The sequence below is a fragment of the Pleurodeles waltl genome, chromosome 10, assembly GCF_031143425.1.
Source record: "Pleurodeles waltl isolate 20211129_DDA chromosome 10, aPleWal1.hap1.20221129, whole genome shotgun sequence".
In the NCBI taxonomy this organism is placed as follows: Eukaryota; Metazoa; Chordata; class Amphibia; order Caudata; family Salamandridae; genus Pleurodeles; species Pleurodeles waltl.
In genome coordinates this window covers 1,028,840,485-1,028,867,133 of record NC_090449.1, presented here as the reverse complement: position 1 = coordinate 1,028,867,133, position 26,649 = coordinate 1,028,840,485, and the positions used below count along the sequence as shown (strand labels likewise).

The 26,649-nt window shown below is 44.0% G+C and overlaps 1 protein-coding gene across 2 annotated transcripts in view; it reads right to left on the bottom strand.

Annotated features, from left to right (window-relative positions):
• Positions 1-26,649, bottom strand: part of DYNC1LI1 (dynein cytoplasmic 1 light intermediate chain 1) — a 417,576-nt gene that overhangs the window by 180,462 nt on the left and 210,465 nt on the right. For both annotated transcript variants that reach the window (XM_069211991.1, XM_069211990.1), the window contains exon 7: positions 6,168-6,303. In XM_069211991.1, coding sequence (XP_069068092.1) covers positions 6,168-6,303 — 136 coding nt within the window. The remainder of the gene's footprint in view (positions 1-6,167; positions 6,304-26,649) is intronic.

Below are 26,649 nucleotides of genomic sequence, written 5' to 3'. Positions count from 1 at the left end.
ATAAAATGTAAGGCATCACTTGACGTCCAAAGAATGCAACGATCTTTCTGGCCCAGTTTGGGGCAGTGGAAAGAAAGTCCTTAGGACCACTGGCTCGTTCATGTGGAAATCAGTTGGCACCTTTGGGATGAATTTCGGGTTTGTCCGTAGGATGACTGTGTCCTCTGTAAACTTCATGAAAGACTCTTGGATGGTAAAGGCTTGAATCTTGTTTACTCTGCAAGCAGATGTCAACGCTAATAGGAGCGCTACCTTCCAGGTAAGATACTTAATGTTGGTTTTATGAATAGGTTCAAATGGCTCCTTCATCAACTGAGTTAGGACTGTATTCAGTTGCCAACATGGAGGAGGTCGTTTGGTTGAAGGAAAGGATCAGAATAAGCCCTTCATAAACTGCTTTATCAGTCGATGAGCCCAGAGAGACAGTCCTTTGGATGGTCGTCTATATCTGGAGATTGCAGCTAAGTGGACCTTAATGGAAGCATTAGCAAGACCAGACTTCGCCAGTTAGAGAAGGTACGGTAAAATCTGTTCTGGAGTAGATGTAAGCGGATGAATACCATTCGCAGAACACCATAAACAAAACAGCTTCCATTTTAATGTATGTCTTATTGGTGCTATCTACACAAGCTTTAGCTAAAACTGTTTGACAGCCCATGGGAATGTTTAGATGACCCAATTCATTGAACTCAGGAGCCATGCACATAACCTGAGATGCTTGGTATCCGAATGCCTCACTTGGACCTGGCTAATGGTGAGCAGGTCCGCAATGGGTGCTAACTTGATGGGAGTACACAAGAATAGCAACAGAAGCTCCGTGTACCACGGTTGACGTGGCCAAGCTGGAGCAATTATAATTATCTGGCAGGGCTCCGATTTGATCTTGCTGATGACCCGAGGAAGAAGGTGTATCGGAGGAAAGGCGTAAGCATAAATCCCTGACCATGCTATCGAAAGAGCATTTCCCCACGACCCTGGTTGGGGATGCAAGCTTGCATAAAAACGGCATTTCATGTTCTGAGGCATCGCAAAGAGGTCCAGGTTCAGTGTCCCCCACCTTCGGAAGACTGCATCTACCTGCTTAGTGAGTCTGCTGTGGTGTTGCTGACCCCCGGGAGAAGTTCCGCCCGTATGTGCACTGAATTCTGAATGCACCAGGTCCAGATGAGCTTAGCTTCTGTGGAAAGTAAGCGAGACAGAGTTCTGCCTTGCATGTTTATGTAGTGCATGGTGGTCGTATTTTCCGTCCAGACCAGCACAGACGGACCTCGTATTCTCGGTAGAAAAGCTTGTAGTGCAAGGTACACAGCTCTGAGTTCGAGGAGGTTGATGTGCAGCGTCGCATGAGAATTGGGCCATCTGCCACTGACTTGCGAATCTTGGAGACATGCTCCTCACCTGTCCATTGAAGCATCCGTCGTGATGGTGAACGGAGGGTTTTGATTCAGGAACTCCAGACCTACTGAAATGTTTGCAGGTGTTGACCATCACTGGAGGGAGTGGACCATCCTTGGTGTTACCTGAATGATGTTCCCAAAAGGACCCTTGCGCCTGCTTCTACTGTTTGTCGAGCTCTTCCTGTAGAGGGCGCATTCGAAGATGACAGTGTGGAACTAGGTTGATACAGGAGGACATCATCCCCAGTAATGATTTGGACCACCAAACTGAAAGACTTTTTTCTTCGAACTGATTTAGCCAAGGTCAAAAGCTTGAGTTGGCGCTATTCTGCAGGAAAGGCTTTTACAAGGTTTGTGTCCAATATAGCACCCAGAAACATTATCCTTCTGGTAGGTTGAAGCTATGACTTGTCTCTGTTGCGAGTGAGATCTAGTTGTTGGAAAAGACATAACGTGTTCGTGAGGGAGGGATGTAGAGCAGAGATATTCAGAGCCTTTAGTAACCAATCATCCAGATATGGGAATACCTGGTGCTTGAGACGTCTCAGATATGCAGCCACTGGAGCTAAGCACTTAGTGAAAATCTGGGGGGCGGATTTGAGTCCGAAGGGTAGCACGCTGAACTGAAAGTGCTGGCCGGCTACCGTGAATCTTAGAAATTTCCTGTGCTTGGGGTGAATGGAAACATGCATCCTGAAGATCTAAGGAAGCCATGAAGTTGCCTCCGTTGAGAAGCTGTAGTACGTCCTTCAAAGTTACCATTTGAAAGGATTGTTTTTTGAGATATTTATTGAGCTGCCTAAGATCCAAGACGGGTCTCCACAGAAGGGACTTCTTTCCGATGAAGAATCAAGAGTAAAAACCTCTTCCTCACTGCGAAGAGGGTACCACCTCTATCGCACATTTGGACAACATGCTCGCTATCTCTAGAAGGAGAAGATGCAGATGTTGTTGGCGTTCCCGGTAATGTGGAGTTTCTTGAGGCTTGGAAGTGAATTCTAGTAGATGGCCATGAGTTATGATGTCCGGAACCCACTTGTCGCTTGTGATCTGACTCCAGCGACGTAGGTGACCAGACCAGGAGGGAGGGGTAGCCGGCCCCTGGGGGCTGTTATTGCCTGCGCGAGGCATCCCTGGACTGTCATCCCAATCTTCCTCTAGGAGAAGGTCTGCTGTATGCTGCTGCCGGAGGCTGCCTTTGATGGTACTGGATGACTGATACTGGGAGGAGTAGGCTGGATACCGAAAGGACAGGTAGCCACCTCGAAAAGAGGAGAGGCCTCTACTCCTGGCTCCCCGAAAGGGAGTACGCTTGTACTGTAGGTATCCCAATGACCTGGCAGTATCAGTATCAGCCTTGATCGCCTGAAGGGCATCGTCGACATGCTTGCCGAACAGGTCTTGGCCATCGGACGGGAGATCCAGGATCTTTGTTTGGACATCCGGCCTGAAATTAGTGGCTTTGAGCCATCCCTGAAGCCTTAAAAAACGGCTGAACTGGCCAGAAGCCTAAATCCCATGGCCGCAATGTCCAGGGCGCAGTCAATTACTTCTGCAGATATTCGCTGACCCTCCATAATGATCTTTTTTGCGTCCAACTTGTTGGTATCTGAAAGATCTTCTACAGAGTGGGAGATGTCAGACCACAGCTGTCTGTCATATCTGCCCAATAGTGCCAATGAATTTGCTGCACGGACCACAATTGCCGACATAGAAGAGAACCTCTTCCCGATATTGTCCAGGCGCCTTCCGTCCTTATCAGGAGGGGCAGATAAAGGCGCTGAAGGATTCTTGGAGCGTCTCTGGACAGCCTGGGAAACCCCAGAGTCTGGTTTAGGGTGACCCACTAGGCACGCTAGAGCGTCTTCTGTCGCCTTATACTTTTTGTCCAGCTTTGGTAACACCGCTGGTACTGTCGCCGGGTTTTTCATAATTTTTAGCCCCTGACTCCAGACATGGTCAATGATTGGAATAGCCCTAACGGATTTTCTGTGCAGCTCTTTAAAATCATACAGAAAACAGTCCTGCTGCGTAGATGGCAACTGCAGCTCAAACCTCATTGCCGCTTTCTCTAAGAGGTTATGGAAAGAGCCAATATCCTCAGGAGGAGATTCGACTGCTAATGGCTCCGGAGAAGGGGGTGCCCGGAGCACATACTCATCCCATTCGTCCTGGTCGGAGAGAACCTCTCCTTCCTCTGTCTCTTCATCAGAAGAGGCCCGGACCTGAGGACTCTGCGGAGACAGAAGAGGAACTTGTGGCAAGGTAGGAAAAGCTGGCAGAGGTGCCGGAGTAGCTGGAGCAGAAACTGCTGGTGTGGGATCTTTCCTCGTTGAGGGTAGAAGTGTCCTCTGTAGTCCGCCAGCATAGCCTGGAGTTCGGACACCAGACCGGAGGGCATAGATACTGTTCCCTGCTGTTGTGGTACTAGGTCATAGTACTGTTGTCCATAATACGAATCGTAGTCGGAGTACTCCTGGCATTTCACATGTAGCTGTGAAGGACTTCTAGCTACTCCAAACATTGTATATTGATCTGAGCCCTCATCATCATCGTCATCTAAAAACCTAGATGGCAAAAGTCTTGAAACTTTGCTCGGAGATGTAACAGAAGGTGTTAAACGAGCTTTAGAGAGCTTTTTAAGCGGAGTATGTTGCACAGGTTGACCCAAAAGTAATGTAGATGGTCTTTGTCTTTTCGTTGGAAGCAATCCTGGTGTTGAAGACAAGAAACCACTTTCGACGATACCGTCGTCGCTGGAAACATTGTTGCCGACGGTTGGACTGTCGTCGACGGAGGCGTCGTCAGAGGTGTCGTCGACGAGAGCATCGTCGAAGAGGGCATCGCTGACGGGTGTGTCGTCGGCGAGAGAAGTGTCGACGAGATGGGGTGCACCGTCGACGAGGATGATACCGTCGTCGATGAAGATCCTACAGCAGCTGCCGACGACGTAGAGATGGTTACCACCACCGGCGTCACTGATGAAACTGTGGTCTACGAGGGTATCGTCCACGGCACGGAGCTAGGCTTTTTAAACCTGTGAAGTACTTTAGGAGGAGGAGTGGCTGGCTCTGAAGCAGTTTTCTTTGCTTTTTTGAGGGATTCTGTACCCAGTCTTTTCTTCTGTGGAGTGCCATGTTTTGATGTCTTTTTCCTAGGTGGCTCTTGCCCCTCAGAACTTTCTTGTTTTCTTTTAAGAGGTGTTTTAGGGGCAGAAATAGAAGAAGAGGCACTGTCCTCAGAGGCAGTGTGTCCACTCTTACCTCTTTGCCGCCACAAAAGAAGGCGACCCTCCCTGTCCTTCAGGGTCTTGGTAGAAAACTTCCTGCAGATTTCACAGTCCTTAGTCTTGTGGCTGGGGTACAGGCAGTAAATACACTCCTCATGTGGATCCTCCACGTATAATCTCTTTTTTAAGCATGAGGCACAGGATCTGAAAAGGCCTTTCTTTGGTGTCTCTGACAGGGCAGCCAGTTTGAATCACCAGAGTAGATAGAAATATCCAAAAGCTGTAGAAACAGGTCTTCTGACAGAAAATTTTGAGCAGAGCTCAAAGGAGACTCCTCAGCACAACGTGCAGTGGAAAATCTGAAGGAAGGAAGCTCCTCACAGGAGGTTCTAGAGGGGTGAGGCAATCTGATTGGTTGAAGTGTGAGTTTGGGTCTATTTTACAAAACGACTAGGATGGGTTATTGTATTGAGGCCTACTTCATGTATTCTGTGCATACATCTTCAAGCCTGGTTTTATATTCCACCGGGGACTACCATCTCGACGACAGGGAAGTATTCAAGCATGTGAATCTATGAAAGTTCCAATACTGCAGTAAAATGTTTTCTTCCGAGTGGTATCCTCAGATCAAGTCATCTGCTTTTTCACATCCAAAACTGCATAGTCGCTTCATTCTAATGTAAATCTTTTTTATTTATGTATTTATTTTTACAGTTTTCCTCCTACTTACACCCTTCATTAACAAACCTCAGTTTAAACCCACATGTCAATTTAATCAGTTATCCATTTCTCTTTAACTTATCCAACAAATTCTTTCTTATATTTTCCTCTACTAAGCATCCCATTAAAAGTTCAATCCTTCCACATGGACTACTTGCCTAACCATTTATTTGATATCACTTTTCATTCAATTTCACCACTCACAAGTACTTGTGCTGTGAATTATTCATTTAATATACCATAGCTCTTTTCAGTCATGTTCCTATTTCATTTACATTTCTTGTTTAATACGGTCATGATTCCATTTTAGGTTACTTATGTCCATGAATATTTTGAATTTGTAACTGAGGATATCTTATTGGCTGGCATCTGCAACTCATCGTTGCAACTCACTGTCTTATCACCACAGTCTCATTCAACTCTTACAACCCTTAAATGTTGGTATTCCTGCCTTCTTTTTTATCCTTGACATGCTCCAATTCAGAAATTACACCTGACAATGACAATTTCAGGTGATAATGTACACTGAAGGAACTGCACATGGCTCATCTCTCAAAGGTAAATTAAACTAAACAAAAAGATTGTACTTGACATTTTATATTAGAACTCAGCTGAGAATTTGTGATATCTACCCTACCAATCCAGTTAACAAGAATAATCATCACTAACTGTTCATTGCCATATCAGATTAGACACTTGGATTTCAAATCCGAAGACTAATGTAAGAATATTTTCTTAGGTAGGTCGAAAATATATATTTATTTGAATAAATCTATCACAAACCTATTTATGCAAAGAGCTGATTTGTGTGATGTACTTACATAAATACTGCATCTTTCTCCACAACAAGAGCGGGAGCATTGAATGGAAATCCATACAGTTTCTGAACAATATATTTATATACAATATCAATATTTTTATTCTCTTTTATAGAAGTGTAAATAAGTGCTGCGCCATCTGTGTACATCAGTTAAAGAAAATATGTAGATCACCCATACCTATCAAGAACAATACAATTAGGTAAATCACTGCACAGTAATTAGAACGAAATACATTAAAATGCTGTTACTGGTTGTGCGTTCCAGCTAATATTTTATAGGGAAGATTACAGGAATTATAACAATTTATAACAGAAGCCATGAACCTGGGCAGAGGCTGAATTGGGGTAACTAGAGACTCCAAATTTCTTTAGTAGCAAAGTGATTGAAAGCTTTTAAGTAACATGCTTAAAAATTACATGATAGGATCAGCTGCAGAGACTGCTTAGCTATAGAGCGATAACAAAATGTTAGCTGGTCCTTAGTAGGAATGCTTTATTAGGGCCTGATGTACAAACAGATTTTGCAGTTGCAAACCATGTCTTGCAAAAATCACAGGGTCTGCAATCTCTAAATGATGTATCCTATTGAAGCAGCAAAACCCTTTAGCAACTCGGAAAAGGTGCTTGAGACTCATTCCAAAACACAATTAGTAGGAAACGTAGAAGGTGCCTTCCTTCGAACTGTGGATCGCAAGGAGATGCACCAATGGTACGAAATCACATTTGTGAACAGCTTGCCCTTTGAAAGCTGTGTCAGGCAGCGCAGGGTAGTAGTCCCTGGTCCATGGACAACTGTGTTAAAACAGATGTGTTAATACAAAGGCTGGTTATCAAATCTAGGTACATGTTTTTGGAAAATGTATTTCTAGACCCTTAATTTCTTATTTCTTACCTTGAACAATGGTCCTTTGTCTTAGGTATGCTTCCCAGACAAAAACACTTTAGAATTTGTTCCCAGGGACAGAAAGGCTAACTATAGAAGCAAATACTTAATAGCAACTTATAACATAAATTCCTATTTTACAGGCATAGTATCAAATTCCTGTTGGAAAATCAGTTAAAATTCTTTAAACAAGTTTCAGAACTCGCTTGAAAACCTACAGCACACTAACAGTCATCTCAGCTTTGATTTTTTGTTGTTGATACACTACACCTTTCTAAACCCGGGAGGTTGGTTAAACTACACAATATAACCATACCCATGCTGGAGAACCATTGCTCTCAGTAAGGTTCAATATGCAAATTTTCCAAGCGGAAAATGCTTTACAGTCCAGAAAGTAGCTTCAGGATGTTGGAAGGAGAAATAAAAGCAGTAGGATTTATAAAAGTGTGACCTGATATCCCTGGAGCAGTTTTATATATGTGTCCGTCTTAAGGATACTTTAGCAACTTGTCTTCTAGTGTAATGGCGTGTGATTTTATCAAGCCATGAGCTGTTTGTTTTCTAGTTCAAGTGTACTAAAGCCTCAGCCTGTAGAGATGTACGTTTATGGTTAGAGCAAATGACAAGGAAGTTTATGTAGATGCATTCAAACTGAAAAAAACGATGCACGTCTTACAATGTGCCATGCATACACACCATTACTGTTTCAGAGTGGAAATCGGCGGGTCACCATTACATTTAATAAGGAAAATCCCTTTCAAGAGGAAAGCTGGGTATGCCCTAACCATCATTTTGTCTGACTGATGGGGCGTTTGCTTTTAAAACATTCCAGAAATCCATTGATAACTGCCATCTTCGATAATGGTTTGTAGATCAGGTTCTTTCTAGAAGTAGCTAAAACAATCAAAATTAACCCTCCGACATGTGCACGACTAACCTATCAAAGCTGTAGCATGTAAGGAGCCAGATTTCATACAATAGAAAAATTTCACTCACCAAACTCTTCTTCCTTCTAGGGAGCCACACAGTCCTGCAGGATGTTTGAATTAAGAGGACAATTTGGTCAGTTGAAAGTTTGACAGTAGTTCTAAGAACTTGTCGCGAAAACCCTAATGACTAGACTATCATTCTCATCAGTGCTGTAAGAACTGCTGCATTCTCACTCTTCCATTTTTCTAAACTGTCCTGCTTATGACAATAATCACTGAGAGAATTTATCAAAGTTTACATTTCTCGTCAACCTTTTGATCACTTATATTAAAAAAATAACAGTAGTTTTGTTCTGCATTTGAAAAATCAATCTATACCTGGCATACCCCTTAGCATCTATTAGGGATCACACACTGAAATGTCAATCACATATTTAATGAGTGTACTGAACTAGCTTACTCACTATTTCCAGAATAGTTTGCCAGTTTTCTATAGCTAAAATATAACCAATTGTGCTTCTTTTGAAAGGGAGCTTAACCTCGTCCATTCTTGCTTCAGAAACTTAAGCACCTCCATACTATTGTCTGTGCAAACAGCAGATCCATGCCAGATTTCCAGAATACCCAATAAAGAAAAAATTCTAAGAAATCTAAATATAAATAATGTATGTAGTCAGTAGTTGTCCTGACAATCTTTAATGGGCCTGGCATTTACAGAACTGTATCGTACCCTCACTCATTCCCTTTCCCAATGGACTAGTGCCAACGTCTATCGGACTCCTGCAGAGTGCTATTAGCAATTACCAAGATCTAACCTTACAACACTCTGCTCCACGGGTCACTTTCTTTTAAAAGGTAACGCCAATTGTTGATGTTTCCTCATACACAGGCTCCTTATCATATTAGGGAACACAACTGGACATTATAGAAGACATTCTACTTTCCTCCATGTTTTATGCAAAAATATTCAGACTTCCAAGTTTCATACATCTTCCAAATCTCCTTGAGTTGGTTACACTGCTTGTCAAAGACTTCATGAGGTGCTTGTAGGTTGACATGAGTCATTCGGAAATCGGCTGATGTAGGAACACCCATGCCCACATAAGATTTCACTTAAACCAATTCAACTTATAAAATATGTTAGGGGATGGGTGATAACTACTAAATTAGTACAAAAAAATAGACTATGCAGAGAATGTATGGACATTTATTTACACTTGGTGCATGTGCTCTGGGAGGCTTGTTTCTTGGAAGGTGGATCACCTACATGGTCAGGCAGCTTGTAGACATCATTGACACCATTTTGGACATCCCAAATGAATGAAAATGGCTTTCATTATAGAAGAGAGAGGATGGCAGTGACATGTCAGTACTTGTAGAAGGCCTCATTTTCTGACCCCTTCTGCCAATCGACAGCAAGATTCTCTGCTCAGTTCATTTTTAAGCTTGCTTAATCAGTGATAAGCATCCAATAAGCCAGTCATCTTCTAGAAGTCAACAGAATGAGTACCACAATGTAGGATAACAATGTTCGTCCTTAATGGGATACTCAAATATTTATGAAGGAAAAGTTACATATCAATAATCCTAATTCTCATCCAGGTGAAAACTCAAAGCAAGAGAGAGCGAGGGGGTGTGTGTGTTGTGTGTGTGTGTACACATACAAATATATATATATAGATAAGGGAAAGGAAGAGTATGCTTAAATACAGAACAAAACTGTCCTTGCAGACTTTTAGCAAGCTAAAGCAGACTAGATAGGTTTTTCATAAACAAAAATTTAAAAAAAGCCACTTCATAGACAAAAAGGAACTAAAAATCCTTCACCAACCTTTTTGAAAAGAAAACAATAGGCAATGCTATCTGGCATAGAGTACAAATTGGTACTACACCTTTAAGACACTCAACCTTTCCCCTGCGTTCCATTATGTACCACAAGTGGCAGTTAGGTCAGTTCATGTTTACAGAACAAAGACTCATGGGTGCAAGAGGAAAAATGCTGCCTGCTTTCTTGTCCCGAAACTTGTGAAGGTTGCTTAGGACTTTGATGAGTCCCCTGGAAGAAAACTAGGATTACTGGTAACCTTTCCTTCTTGTCCGTCATCAATAGTCATAATAATTGCATAGCAAGCCAATCCCAATAGAAAAGTCAGACAAGACGGCAAAATACCATCAAACGTCACCCTGATTTACTTGGGCATCCTCCCTGAAGTCCAACTCCAGACTTCAGTCTCAAATGTATGAACAGGCCTCCAGGTAGCAGCTTGAAGTCTCTGAAATAGGGCAAGTTCTTACCAAAGCTGCAGCAGTGCTTCTCCCCTGGTTGAACATTTCCTAGGTTTACCAGCAAGATTTGTTTGCTAACTGGGAGGATAGTAAAACACACTGCACTGCCCATCTTGAAATGGGTTACTTTGTAGTAGGAAATAAACTTCTTGTAGGACAACCATTTACAAACAAATGATCAGACTGTTATATGTTTAGTCCTGTCAAACTAGAATTTTAAAAGTGTCTTGAAGAATAGTGTGTGAAAAGCTCTCTCTGCTGAAAAGCATTCAAGAAGAACACTGGAAAGGAAACGGTCTGATCAATGTAGAAATCTGAAACCACCTTAGGAAGAAAACTCAGATGAGGTCATCACCACTTTTGTCCTTAAGGAACATTTTATAAGGTTCCAGAGAACACAACGCTTGAATCAATCAACAAGCCAAGTTAAGATCTACTAAAAAGCAGTTTCCAAGTAAAAGCTGTAAGGTGGTCTCATATGTGGACTTAAACATGGAAATGACCATGTTTAGTTCCTAGAGCAGAGATGAGGATGGAATAGGAGAAACCTCTTTCCTAATACCCTCCAAGAAGTCTTCAACCACAGGCATTCTAAAGTAAGAGGTTTGAGGAGATTTCCAAAAGGCACAATTGCCATTAGGTATACTTTAAATGATGAAAATTCTAGATCAGACCTTCTCAGATGAAGAAAGTAAAGTATCATCACTTCTTCCTCACATCTGAAGAGAACAACGTTGTTTTGGATACACCAGATGCAAGACATCTTCCACTTGAATTCCTATTACTTTCTGGATGATCAGAGCTCTACTTCTAGTAAAAGGTCCATGCAGTCCTACAGCCAAATTCAGATGCCCATATTCTAAGGATTCAGGAGCTATGCTGCGATAGGAGGGTGAGATGCAGAATGTGGCCCTGGATTTGTAAAGGAGGTCTAGTCTGCATGACCAGTATCTTTGTGTGGTAGCTCAGATAGATGTAGAGGTTAATGATCCTATTAGGATCGTTATGGCTTTGCAATGATACAGCTTGGAAAGAATATTCAGGATCAAAGCATAGGAGGAAATGTGTATAGAAACCTCCCATAACAATCTATCAAAAATGCATTACAGTCTGACCCTATCTGAAGTTAGGCGTAATTGGGTATTTTCTGGTTTTCTGCATCAGTGAAAAAGGCTATTTGAGCATAACCCCAGTTGCATAAAATGCTTTCATACACTTAGTTGTTAAGGACACTCCTAATTTTCTTGAAATTAACAGTTGTGTGAGTCAGTCTCTACATTTGGATCCTTGGCAGATGAAGTAAATCCCCTGCTATGAGCTACCTTCAGATCATTTGTGCTGCCATGTCTTGAATGAGCTGATTCCTGTTTGTTGGGGTAACACCTTGCTGTCCTGCCCATATGAACCAGCAGAAGCCTCATCTTGAAAGATTGAAGGAATGATTTTTAGAGATAGATGGACTGCTTTCAGTTCCAAGAAGTTGATATATGTCTTCTCCTTCTTTTGACTACTTCCCTTGAAGCTGGAGGTCACGTGTGTGTCCATATCCTTGAATGGATTATATGGCAATTGTACTAGGAGATCTTGGTAGAACGGAACTTCCTTCAACTGCTTTTTTTTAGCCAACACCACCAGGAATATGACAGAAACACTGCAACAGAATAAGTGTGTTTTCCAGCTGCCCATACGCTAACTCCAATGGTTATCAAGGGACTGCTGTGATTGTCTCATGTAACACATGGCATGATGAGCCAAGAATATGCAGGAGGCCATCATTTCTACCAGTGAAGGCACCTGGTGGGTCCTCAGAAGAGACTTTTATAGCAGAATGTGACACTCCAGACAGACAGTTACTCCCTCGGGGTTTCAATCTTGAGACTAGAGTGTCCAAGATTGACCCAGATTGCGTATTCTTTGGACTACAGTGGCAGTCAACTTTTTTTTGAGTTTTTTTTTTTTAGATAGAATGTAGATCTAGGCAGTAAAGGATCTTTGAATTATGATGAATGAAAATGGTTCAAAGTTTCCTTTGAAGTAGCAGGATTTCTCAATCAGTGGTCTTCATGTAGGTAGACAAAAATCGTCTGGTGTCTGAGATGTGCTGCAGCCAGCGCAATACACTTTGATAAAGTTTGTTGTACTGACTTCATTCTGAATGGGAGGACCATGAACTGGAAGTGATTGTTGGCAACCACAAACCTCAGAAATTTCAGATGTTTCTAGATGTGAAATAGGCAGCCAGAAGCTCTATGGCACAGATCCAGTCCCCACTGAAGTTAAATCTGGTACAACAACATCCTGAAATTCTCTCTCCTTAACCACTTGTTTGTAGTTCTTAGGTCCAGCATGGGTCTGAATTCTAAATCTGGACTTTTCTTTCGAACCAAAAGGAATAAACTCCCAATTCTTTTTGGTGAGGAAGTACACCCTACACCGTATTTGAATCGGGCAGAATGTCCTTCCTGAACCATATACAAGATACACTTGTCCAGTTTTCCTCTGCCACTGTTCGAGTTGATTTAAGAAATTTGCCCCCATCATTTGCACAGGCCCAGAAACAATTTGGTATCTGACCAGGACAATTTTTTGCAATATACCCATTTGGCCCACACCGCCTGCAAGATCTAAACCATGTGTCCGGATAAGATGCAGGAACACGCACTGATGTACCAATTTTTGCATTTGGCAGGTTGTAAGCAACTTATAATGCATTTGCAGGTGGCCCTCGATAGGGGTGGCGAGATGAACCACGCCAAAAATCATTGAAGTGTTAATTGGCTGGATGGGCTGACCGCAACTGAATGGAAAAGTGTGTATGGAAAGGTCAAACGTGTCACTCAAAGCTAGATTTAAAATAATCCAATTTAGTATTCTGCATAGAACATACATGACCGTCAGAAAACGGTAAAATATACCAGGCGAGTCCAACAGCATATGGTAGATGTGATCTACGTTTGGCTGACTTTTTACACATGACATGGTTCAGCCAGTCACGAGTGGACTTTTACTGAGCAGTACTTAGAGCTTTACGGCATATAGTACAAATAGTCCTAGAGGGGATTATACAACTGTGTTTACTAGAAAACATTGCTATATCAGAAGACACTAAAAAATTTAAGCGCAAATGGTGCTCTTGTGCGTGGTACTATTAAGACACAAGATAGACATACTGTGGACTGCATCCAAAGCGCCAGAGAAGAGATAGTGGCAGAAAGACTTACTGGAATAGGCACTCGCTGCCAAACATAATAGACACATCCAAAGAGATAATTATGTAATAGAGTGCTTGGTAACATGGTGTGGGAAATTATTACCAAAATTATGGACACCCCACTAAAAGCCGTACCTAAATTATGAATGCAACCTGAGGGACAATTTAGTGGAGTTACATGTATGGTTGAAAGTACTGTGTAGTTTCAGTCAACGATCCGCTCAATAACAATTGTGATCATCATCATCAGCACAAGCTTTATTCGGTTACATGACCGTTAAAGCATCATCAAATACAATCAAGATAAATTATAATCAAGGAAGTATATATCAAAAATATAACATTATAAACATCTAATTAAAATGTAATCATGGACATAAAAATTGTTTAAAATACTGCACACTTAAAATAATTCATAAGAACTACCATTTAAAAAACAACTTCGTATGTACCATGCAGCAACAAGGAACTTGCTAACTGCCACAGTCAAAAATTTAGAAGTATCACTTCTTAAAATCCTCATTGCTGTACAACACTGAGTCACACCCAAGGCAGGGCAGGTTGTGCGGATCCATTTTGATTGAGGTGTAAAATAAGCGGGACAAAAGAACATAAAGTGCTCCACCGTTTGAGCTACCATGACATACAGGACACAGGTCAAAAGAAGGAACAGACCCCCATCTACTTGTCAAGGAAAACAGAAGATTCCCAAATCGAAAACATGCGTACGTCTTCCCCTGCAGGTCTGATATAAGGTCCAAAGATGGTTCAAACTGAGAAATCAGCTTAAAGTCCATAAAAGAGTTAGTCAAACGACCATTAGAATTACTACGAATTAACTCCGTTCTTACGTAGGACCAATATGTTGTTTTCAAGACAGAACTGACTTTTTTCCAAGCTTTGAGGATTTTCCCCAAAACTTGTCAGTCCCAGAATGTGAAACCAGTTTGATCCATGGAATGGAGGTGGCATTGGGTCTCTTCAAAAGATCACAAAAGGAGTCCCTGTATATAACAAGTTTGGGAACCGTCCAAACCCCAAATCCAAAAACGATGGTATTAACGGTGTACTCCGCAGGCAAGCAATTAAAGCCCTAGCAAAATTATTTTCTCCCACAGACAATTTTTTTACAATCAGAGAATCCCCATACTTCAGCACCATAGGCAGCCGCTCCCTGCGCCTTAGGCAAATAAATTTTAATGGCAGGAGAAACGGCTTTAAATACAGAACTTTTATAGAAGCGCAGGATGAACGAGTTACTTACCTTCGGTAACGACTTTTCTGGTGGATAAATTAGCTACCTGTGGATTCCTCACCTAATGAATACTCCCATGGCGCCAGCATTCGACGGAAATCTTCTTCCTAGCTTCTGCACATCGACGAGGACGTCACTCTAGCCCACGCAACGCCGTCTGACTTCATACAGGCAATAAGAGGTCCTCGCCGACGTCAGTACCAACATTTTTTACGTGCATGAGAATAATAACCCAATGCAATGAAAGAGCAAGGCAACATCCCATAACATTGTAAATCACACAACATTGCAATAAAATGGCTGTAGATTTAATATAACTCTTTTTTCTTTTTTTTTTATAAAATCAAACAAACAAATATATGCAAATCATGTATATACACAAAGATATATACATATATATACATATATACAAGTATCCATATATACAAAATCTATTGCAACCTTGAAGACCAAGAGGAGCGCACTCAAGGATTACTTGGTAAGACCAGAAAGGCAACAGGGAGGCGGGTGGGACCGTGAGGAATCCACAGGTAGCTAATGTATCCACCAGAAAAGTAGTTACCGAAGGTAAGTAACTCGTTCTTCTGATGGATACAACTACCTGTGGATTCCTCACCTAATGAATAGAGTCCCAAAGCAGTACCACGCCCGGTGGTGGGTGCCGAAATGGTCAAACCAAGAAATCCTGCACCACTGACCGTGCAAAATGGCAGTCCCTTCTGACCTCAGAGTCCAAACAGTAATGTTTCGCAAAAGTGTGAAGGGACGACCAAGTTGCGGCCTTGCAGATGTCGACCACAGGAACACCTCTGGCCAAGGCCGAAGTGGCCGACTTAGCTCTGGTGGAATGAGCTCTAATGCCATCAGGAGGATCCTTCTTTGCCAAAGAGTAACAGATTTTAATGCAAAGAACAACCCACCTGGAGAGTGTTCTCTTGTGGACTGCCTTTCCTCTCCTCTTGCCCACGTATCCGATGAACAGCTGATCCTCCAGCCTGAAATCCTTCGTTCTATCAATGAAGAAGCTTAACGCCCTCTTTGGGTCCAAGCGATGTAGTCTCTCTTCCTCCTTAGAAGGATGAGGCGGAGGATAGAACGTGGAAAAAGTAATTGTCTGGGCCAAATGGAAAGGTGAAACAACCTTCGGGAGGAAAGCAGCCTTGGTCCTCAACACCACCTTATCCCCATAAAAAGTTGTATAAGGGGGTTTTACCGATAAGGCTTGCAACTCACTCACTCTCCTTGCAGATGTTATAGCCACCAGGAAGACTGTTTTAATAACTAAATACCTTAAGGGGCAAGAATGCATAGGCTCAAAAGGGGACCCCATAAGGAAAGTAAGGACCAAGGACAAATCCCATTGAGGCATAACGAATGGTTTTGGAGGATATTTATTTAGAAGACCTTTCAAGAATCTGAGAACAATAGGGGACTTAAATAACGATGGTTGGTCTGGAAGACAAATGAAGGCTGACAGGGCAGACAAATAACCTTTAATGGTAGCCACTGCACAACCTTTCTGCGTTAGAGACAGAGCAAAAGACAAAACATCTGACAGATGAGCATGTAAGGGATCAATCTGTCTCTCTCCACACCACATAACAAATTTAGACCACCTATTAGCGTAGATAGATTTAGTGGAGTGTCGCCTGGCCGCTAATATAACATCCACTACATCAGGTGGGAGAGAGAAGGAACTCAGGTTGCCCCGTTCAATCTCCAGGCATGTAGGTGTAGACTCTGGAGGTTGGGGTGTAAAACCTGCCCCTGCGACTGCGAGAGGAGGTCTGCCCTGAGAGGGAGACGGAGCGGAGGGCACAGCGAGAGTTTGAGAAGGTCGGAGTACCACACCCTCCTTGGCCAATCCGGAGCTATTAAGATGACTTGGGCCCGGTCTTGTCGAATCTTCCTCAACACTCGAGGAATCAAGGGTATGGGGGGAAACGCGTAAAGCAACTGGTCGCACCAGGTTATCTGAAACGCGTCCCCCAATGCTCCCTGCACCGGATACTGGAGGCTGCAGAATAACGCACAATGCGCGTTCTCCAGAGTGGCTAACAGATCTATCTGAGGAAACCCCCACATCTGGAAGATTAAACAGACTTGACCTGGATGGAGACGCCACTCGTGGTCGGCCGTGAATTGGCGACTGAGACTGTCCGCACGTACATTCAAGACCCCGGCCAGATGATTTGCTACCAAGCAAATCTGATGGTCCTTTGCCCAGGACCATAGTCGAAGAGCTTCTCTGCAGAGAAGGTACGACCCTACTCCTCCCTGTTTATGTACCACATCGTGGTAGTATTGTCCGTCAGGACCTGTACCGACTGACCACGAAGGGAAGGGAGGAAGGCCTTGAGAGCCAGACGTACAGCCGTAACTCTAACAGATTGATATGAAACATCTGTTCCTCTGGAGACCAAAGTCCTTTGATCTCCAGATCCCCCAGATGAGCTCCCCACCCTAGAGTGGAAGCATCCGTAAGACCGTGGCCACTGGTGGCGACTGCGCGAACGGCTTTCCTTGTGAAAGATTGTTGCTCGCAATCCACCACTTCAAGTCCACAGCAGCATCTCTGGAGATCTTGACCACACCTTCTAGATCTCCTTTGTGTTGAGACCACTGCCTTCGGAGGCACCACTGAAGAGCCCTCATGTCCCAGCGAGCATGCGTGACCAACAGTATGCAGGAGGCAAACAGACCGAGCAGACGAAGGACCTTGAGGACTGTACCTACTGCTCCATTTCGAAACATTGGAACCAATTCCTGAATATCTTGAATCCGCTGAGGCGGAGGAAAGGCTCGATTCAATGTTGTATCAGTACTGCCCCTATGAACAGGAGGCGCTGAGAGGGCTCCAGGTGAGATTTGGGCACGTTCACCGAAAAGCCCAGGTCGAACAACAACTGGGTTGTTGACTGCAGATGATGCGACACAAGCTCCGGAGACTTGGCTTTGATCAACCAGTCGTCCAAGTAAGGGAATACTGCTATCCCCTTCCTTCTGAGCTCTGCCGCAACCACCGACATCACCTTCGTGAAAACTCAAGGTGCTGAAGTAAGACCAAACGGGAGGACCGCAAACTGATAGTGCTGCGACCCTACCACAAACCGGAGATACTTCCTGTGCGACTTGAGTATCGGGATATGAAAATAAGCATCCTGCAAGTCGACAGACACCATCCAATCTTCTTTGTTCAACGCCAAAAGCACCTGTGCTAGGGTCAGCATCTTGAACTTTTCCTGTTTGAGGAACCAATTCAAGATCCTCAGATCCAGGATCGGTCTCAACCGACCATCCTTCTTGGGAATCAGGAAGTACCTTGAGTAACAACCTCGACCCCTTTCCTGCTCTGGGACCACCTCCACCGCGCCCTTTGAAAGGAGGACTTGAACCTCCTGTTCTAGCAACAGGAGGTGTTCTTCTGAACAATAAGATGGGCGGGGCGGGATGGGGGGCGGAAACTCCCGAAAGGGAAGGGTGTAGCCTTTTCCCACAATACTGATAACCCAAGTGTCCGTTGTAATAGTCTCCCACTTGTGGAGAAAATGCCGTAACCTTCCCCCTACAGGAGAGGAGTGAGTGGGAAATGGTGGAAGCCTAAGGCTGCTTTCCCAGCTGCACCCCTCCAGAGGAAGAGGCAGAGTGCCGTTGAGAGGCTCCTCTGGTGCGGGCCCTACCTCTCCCTCTAAATGATCTATAGGGGTGGGAAGAGGCAGGTTGCTGGAATCTCCCCCAAAAGGAAGAGGCGGAAGAGCCACGCCCAAATCCACGAAACCTCCTGAAAAACCTGGAAGAGGCAGAGGAAGAAGGATCTTGCAGCCCTAACGATTTGGCTGTGGCCCTGCTCTCTTTAAATCACTCCAAGGCCGAATCTGCCTTGGCTCCAAACAGTTTGTCCCCATCAAACGGGAGGTCCAATAGGGTCGACTGCACGTCCGCAGAAAACCCTGAATTACGGAGCCAGGCCTGTCTCCTTGCCACCACAGCCGTGCCCATCGCCCTAGCCACCGAGTCGGTCGTGTCCATCCCAGACTGTATAATCTGGGTTGCGGCAGCCTGGGCGTCCGAGACAACATCCAAGAGTCCCTGGGGAAGCTCCGTAAATGAAGATGAAATATCGTCCATAAGAGCATGGATGTATCTCCCCAGAAAGCAAGTTGCGTTGGTGGCCTTCAACGCCAAACTGCAAGATGAAAATATTTTCTTGGATTGTGCATCCAGCTTTTTGGAGTCCCTGTCTCCAGGTACCGTCGGGAAAGATCCAGGCGCTGACTTCGATGAACAGGAGGCTTGCACCACCAAGCTCTCCGGCGTAGGGTGTCTAGAAAGAAAGCCAGGGTCAGATGGTGCAGCTCGATATCTCCTGGCCACAGCCCTATGAACCGCCGAGGAAGATACTGGCTTCTTCCACACCTCTAACACCGGATCAAGCAAAGCCTCATTAAACGGCAAGAGAGGCTCCGCTGCAGCAGAGGCCGGATGCAGTACCTCCGTCAATAAATTCTGCTTCGCCTCTGCCACCGGCAAAGGCAGGTCCAGAAAGTTAGCTGCCTTCCTTACCACAGCGTGAAAGGTAGCAGCCTCCTCCGTATACTACCCTGGAGATGAAAGGTCCCACTCAGGGGAAGTATCCAGCCCACTGGCCGTATCCAGACCATGCAGTCCATCACCAGAGTCCTCAACCTCTCCTTCCTCCAGGACTCGTTGGTACTCCTGCTCTTCCAAAAGACGGAGAGCACGCCTCCTCGAATGTAGCCTCTGCTCGATACGCGGAGTCGACATGGCCTCCGCCGAAGATCGGCGCCGATCTCCAGAAGTGTCCGGCGCCGATGAAGGAGCAGGACGAAGAGATCTTGGAGCCGATGGACCCACCGGAGTCACAGGACGAAATCCTGACGTCGACGGGATGGAAACCTCCGGGGACAATCCCTCTGAAGCCACCGGCGCCGACACCGGCGCCGAGCCCACATTCCCAAAAGGGAGAAAGGGCATAAAGGGTGCCGGCCGTAGAGGCGCAGGATCACCCAATGAAAAGGCCAAAGGCCCCGAAGGACCAGCCGGAGCACCTCCTGGAGCCATCTGTTGAAAGATGGTATACATCGCATTCAGAAATGCGGTACTATCTGCTCCAGGGGTGGGAAAAGCCGGATACTGGGGTGCCTGGATCGAAGGCGACCCCGACCTCGACGTCTGCGACACCGGAGACCACACAAGAGGCTGCATCACCTCAATCACAGACGCCTGTCCAGGCGAAGTCGGTGACGCCGGAGAGGGCAACGGCGTCGATGGATGCGGCGTGACCGTGGGACTGACCTCCCAAGTCCTCCGACGCCGAGCCGAAGGCGACCTCGAATGAGTCTCCTTGCTGGAATGACGCCGTGAATCTCTACGGCGCAGGGAGTCTCTATGACGCCGATGAGACCTTGGCGAAGAAGACTTTTTGTGATGTTTTTCCTTTCTCTTCGACTTCGCCATGAATAGTTTAGCCTCACGTTCTTTGAGGGCCTTCGGATTCATGTGCTGACATGAATCGCAAGTCGCGACGTCGTGGTCGGAGCTCAAACACCATAGACAGTCGGAGTGAGGATCTGTAATGGACATCTTGCCCCCACACTCTCGACAGGGCTTGAAACCTGACTTTCTCTGAGACATTATTACCGCAGAGAAGAACTATGCAGCAGAAAATACACTGTAATTACGAAAGTAACAGTAGCTCCCTCGAAGATAACCGTTTCGAATGCACGGAAAAAAGGGAACTGACGTCGGCGAGGACCTCTTATTGCCTGTATGACGTCAGACGGCGTCGCGTGGGCTAGAGTGACGTCCTCGTCGACGTGCAGAAGCTAGGAAGAAGATTTCCGTCGAATGCTGGCGCCATGGGAGTATTCATTAGGTGAGGAATCCACAGGTAGTTGTGTCCATCAGAAAGCAGCTGCTCTATTCTGAAGAAGCCCCCCACACTTCCCAATCTGATCCTCCCAAAGCAAATTACTTGATATCCTCACGCCTAAGTAATCAATTGAATTAACCCGGGTCACTATAGACCCATCCAGGCCAATGGTGCATCTGCCACGAAAACCTTGGCCAAACACCATTAACCTGGTTTTATCAACATTCAACTCTAAACCGTAATCCAAACAAAAAGATTTAAATTGATCTACAAGAATTTGGAGACCCATCGGAGTCTTAGAAATTAAAAGTGAATCATCGGCAAAGAGTAAAATGGGTATCTTTTGGAATTTCAAAGTTGGGGCATCATTTTGACAAGAGAGCAGTATAGGCAAAACCTCGTTGATGAAGAGTAAATAAAAACGGGGCCATAACACAGCCTTGGCGTACACCCCTCGGGGTAGGGATTTTATCTGTCAACTCTCCATGATCTCCCCACCTCACCTGTGCATAAGTATTCTCATGTAGCCGCCTCAGGAGATCAACTATATTGAGTGGGATTTTTAACCTAAGCAGTACTTCCCATAACTTCTTCCTCGGGACCAGATCAAAAGCTGATTGTAGGTCCACAAAGACAACATGTAGGGGTTGTTTGGCAAAGACTACATACTTCCAATACAGAAGCGCCAATCTGAATACCTGGTCCAATGTGCTGGTTTTAGGGCAGAAGCCCGCCTGCAAAGGAGAAACGACCTGATGTGCATGTGCCCAATTCATCAGTCTAGCCCAAAGTTGTTTCGCCATTTTTTTTTGTTTGTAAATTAGCAATAAGTCTGATAGGTCTATAATTAACAGGCAGATTAGCATTCCCTTTTTTTTTATAAATTGGAATAATTTCCGCACCTTTCCAGGTACTCTGAATTGCACCCCCTGCAGCAATTTTATTTGAAAGCAGATTTATATACCAGGACCAAATAATCGGTTCCGATTTATATAAATCTCCAGGTATCTTGTCAGGTCCCGGAACCTTGCCTGATTTTAAGGAATTGATCGCATTTAATGTCTCCTCTAAGGAGAAGAAAATACAGTCTACTGGTATATGAATATCCTGGCCAGATGGATAAAAATACTCACTAGAAGTAACTGAGGGTGAAGGAGCTAGATCACAGCAACTGCTATTTGGTGGAGTCGGTGGAGCAGCATAAAGTTGGGTGAAGTGAGTAACCTAAGTCTCAGGTTGTATATGATTCCTGAAGCTGCACCTGTTCCCTCTGTTTTTTGATAATAATTACCAGAATAGCTTAATATTTTTTAATTTTGCTGCAGCAAGCAAGCCCTACCAAGCAGTCTCTTCCCATATCTTTTTCGCACGCGTTATCACCTTTTTATATATGCATCTAGTAGATCGAATCTCCCCTAAAGAACCATGCATAATTGCAGTTTTTAACGCCAACTTAGCCTTTGCACAATCCTTGTTAAACCATACATTAGTAACTGCCGTATTAGAAACGAAAGAGTTGGACGAGATATTTTTGTTAAAAAAAAACTCTGCATCTTCTTCAGCAATGACTCATGAATATTAAGGATGGGGATATTGCTGACATCGTATTCTTCATAATCTACTATCTCATCAATAAAGGCCATATAAATCCCAGTTATTAGAAAGGGGTTGGACATTACCTTTGGCCAACAAACTATAATGTGGTTATTGCTCAGCAAGGGAGCAGGGACCACTGTTCATTGAATAAGTGAGGATCTCCTGAATGCATCTCCACTCAAGGTAAGAAGTAAAGGATTATGGTCGCTCTCACGAGGTTCCACCTTCATATCTTTCAATACAGGCCACAATCTAACATCCACTAGGAAGTAGTCAATAGTACTGGAGGAAATACCTCTCTTAAATGTGGGCACCATATCTAAATCTGAGGACGTACGTTCATTACAGGCCCTAAGTCCATATTTTAGACAAATTGGCCAGCTGAGAGGCCACACAAGAGCAGATACATTGGCTTGTATCCGTTAGTTGCAGGATTCCCCACAATTAATCTTCTTCATCAGTTAACCCAGTAATCAAAATAGAGGGTTCAAAGGTACAATTCAAATCACCTCCTATTATTAACAAGGTCAAAGGGTGTAAGGTATCCAAAAAATTCAAACAATTGACATAATGTCTGGGACTCAATGCCACGAGATACCGAACGGGCATAAACATTAAAACAATCTTTAAACCCTGATGGAATGCAAGTTGGACTACCGATCATGTCCACTGAATCTATTTTTAATAGCAAATGATCACAATATAATGTCTTATTTAATAACATCAATAAACCCCCTTTTGCACGACCTAAACCCTTCTCTGGTGGTTGGGCAGGAATGCTGTATGAGGTAAAACCTTGTATATAAATATGTTCCTCAGGCAGGTTTCTTGGAAGAAACAAACATCCTGGCAATTAAGATAGGTAGTCCACTCTATATCGCCCAATTTCTTTCCTAGTCCCGCTAGGTTCCATGACATTAGCAATAACTTAGCTTTGGACGACTCAGAACCAGCAGAAAGGATAACAGTTCCCTCAGAGTGTATAACCCCATTAGATGCCCTAAGGGCATTTCCTGTGTGACATTTAGTCATCCAGTAACTATCGGTATAGAAGGGGTTTTCAGTTCTACTTGTGATTGACAACCTAAAGTAAAAGTAGAATTTCTCGTAGAACCAGAATCAGGAAGCTGAGAAACAAGGCTAATACCAATCCCTCTCAGAGGCTTTAAATAATGTGCACATGCTTCGAAGTCTATTAATTGCTTCACCAGAGCCCTATTGGATAGACAGAGTGAAGTAAAATCATAATTTGACCCCACAGCGCTGTGCCTTTCTACCATGAGAATGTCAGAGCGAATAACTGAAAGACAATTGTGACGAGTTCGTAGCCAATGAATAGCTTTGTTGGTCAAAGACTCTTCATTCTCAAAGGCATCTGGCAATAACTTAGGCCCATCAATCATATGTATTGTACGATCTTTGTATCCCAGACCCAACCTTTGAACTTGCTGGGGTTTAGATTCAGTGTATGATTGGGAAGAGTGAGCAAGAGATGTAGAAGGATTAACCAACCTACCAGGAAGTAAACAGATACCCTCTTCCCTTGACCAGTCATTTATAGCACATGGTTGAACAGAAGCATGAACATGAGATCCCTGATGATACCTGGGATTAAGATCCTGGTTATGCTGCTGCCTAATACTTGCATGTACTGTCTGATTATCCCCTGTGCTGGATGTGGTTGGATTGTCTAGGGGCGAGGGCAAAGCTACCACCTTGGGGGAATTACCAGTTCCCTGTACAGACCTTAATGGAACAGTATTCCCAACATCTCTTTTCTCCCCAGAAGGCTGATGGCATCTACAACTATTTTTCTGAAGTATATTCTCCTTCATAAGTCCCATTAACAATAACATCATAGATTTTATTTCATCAAGTTTCTGAAGAACAGGAACTAAATCTATTACTTTATGGATGCGAGCCCTTGGACAAGAACTGGAGGAGAAGAGGTCCAAGTGTTAACATTGGCAACCACTCCTGCTACTGGATGTGTTGCAGAAGTAGACAAATCTTCATCCTCTGCCAAAAGTTTAAATCGATTTGCACGCAAAATGTTAGGAACCACCTTAACAACTGGACTTACTGGCAAAGGAAAGGTTCCAGGGCCCAAGTATAGCGCTCCCTTTGTCATGCTGAAGTTCCCGGATCTCTACCAGAATGTACCAGGGGAATATAAGGGGGACGACCCCCCCCCACCCCCCCCCCCAGGGCATGAGGTTCCTTAGTCGTGGGTAATATCATCAGACATCCCAGTAGCTTGAGTCCTCTTACTCTTAGTAAACATTTCTGGTATTTTTTCCTTCTTGGACACTTGACTAGTAGTACGTGACAAATGAGAATTACTTCGCAATATAGCCTCAACCTCTTCGAATAATAAATCAATAGCATGAAGAGGGTTCCGATCTGTAATAGTTCCAGTGCCAGCTTGGTTATTTGACCTGGTTTTCACTTTCTTAACGCCACTCAAGGGGACAACAGTATCTGTGGCTTTCCGTTTCCCCATCTCAGGCTACTAATGTAGTAAAATATATAATTCCTCCTTACTTACTATTTTCCAGCAGGGATTAAAGCCGGAATGTGGTAAAGGAGCCTGGGTGATGAAGTCCCACCCCGGGCTCTAAGATTCAAGGCTTCTAGTCAGCTGGCAGAGTCCCCGTCCCAGCGCAGCGTGAAGTGCGCGTTCAAATTTAAAGCCGGAATGTGGTGAAGGAGCCTGGGGATGAAGTCCACCCCGGGCTTTAAGATTCAAGGTTTCTAGTCAGCTGGCAGCGTCCCCGTATCCCGCAATTGTGATCTATTTTGATTGTGTAGTTCAAAAGTGCAATTTGGTTGCCATGTCATGGATTTACTCTAGGGTAGAGAAAAACAAGAACAGAAAATACCTGGTACTAATGGCTGTAATGAGAAGCCACTAGGAGGCAAGAGTGCACAAATTAGATCGAAGGAGGTCAGAGAAGGGATGCAAGATGGTGGGCGGCAGGGGTGGTGATGAGCAGCATACAGGAAGGAGTGAAGATTGAACAGGAGGAGCACAAGAGAGTGGAAGGCAGAGAGGAAGGAAGGTGGGAGAAACAAACAAGAGTGAATGATCGTCAAGGGCGTCAAGGTTCGCAATGGGGAAGAAAAGGGGCAGGTGAAGGATACCAGAGGTAAGAGTAAGGGGAAAAAAAGGAGTGCATAGTGAAAGGAGAGAGAGGCCGAAGAGAAAAAAACACTTGATACACAGAAGAGGACTAAGAGGGCCACTGATGTAGAGGAGGGCCTTAAATAGTTCAATGTAAGCACCTGAGTGGCGGGGAAGCATACATCACAACACTCAATAGCATTAGTTGAAATATAAATGCTCCATTAGCTAAGCCAAGATGTGATTAATAAAGCATCAAGTCATGGTGAAAAGAAATTGATTGAAGTAAGCCAATGGTTGGAAGGAGCCTCCCAAAGCCCAAATTTTGTATATTGTTAGCAAGAGGTCAAAATGTGACTGCTGAGCGGTAAAAAAAAAAATCAGACCTAAAAAGATGAAAAAGAAAGCATGTTACTACCTGAATATGGCATCCATAGGTTAGCAATAAACATTTTAAATTAAAAACAAAAACAAAACAAAACAAAAACTTTGCACATCATTTTAACAGCAACATGTTTATTTGAAGCAATCTGGCCTGCCAATGAAGATCCTATGAGCATTGAAATGCAATGGTACTTCATGGGCCTCTCCTCAATGTTGAGGGCTGGTATTCCTACATATGTTGAGTTAAAAATACATTTTCACTTTAGAAAACTACAGAGTATGTATGTGTGTGTGTGTGTATGTATATATGATATTTCTATAGCTTGATCATAGCTAAAAGGCAGCGGAGTGCTATACGTGGTCAAAGACTAGCATAAAGTCAGTGAGTAATAGGAGAGGAAATAAGGTTATGGACTGGTAACATGTGATGTGAGAGTAAGAAATCATCAGGAAAACACTACTACTTATCAATAAACCCCATACTAAGCATATCCCTGACAAAAGTACATGGTTTCCGCGGAAGAACAATAAGGGAAACAGAGACTTATACCAATACTGAAAAGGCTAAAACACAAATGTTAGGAGAAGCATGAAATATATACCACACAGAAGAGACTAGAGAATAACAGGAACAGATAAAAGGGCAGAACACTATTCTGGCATAATACTCAAAGGCCTGGAAAAAATTACTGAAGGACTGCCACTGTGCTGCATGCTGAACAGCAGTGGTCCCAGGCACTCAAACAGCTCTGTTTTTCTCTGCTAGGATGAATGCCCAGAAGGAAATCAAGGCTGCTATTCATTTGTTGAACCCATTTTTTAAAATCCCAGATACTGATAGGTTTAACTGGCTGTAGACAGGCCTATTGTTCCCAATACTCAACATACATAGATTAGGCTTTGGTTCAGCCCCTTGCTTATG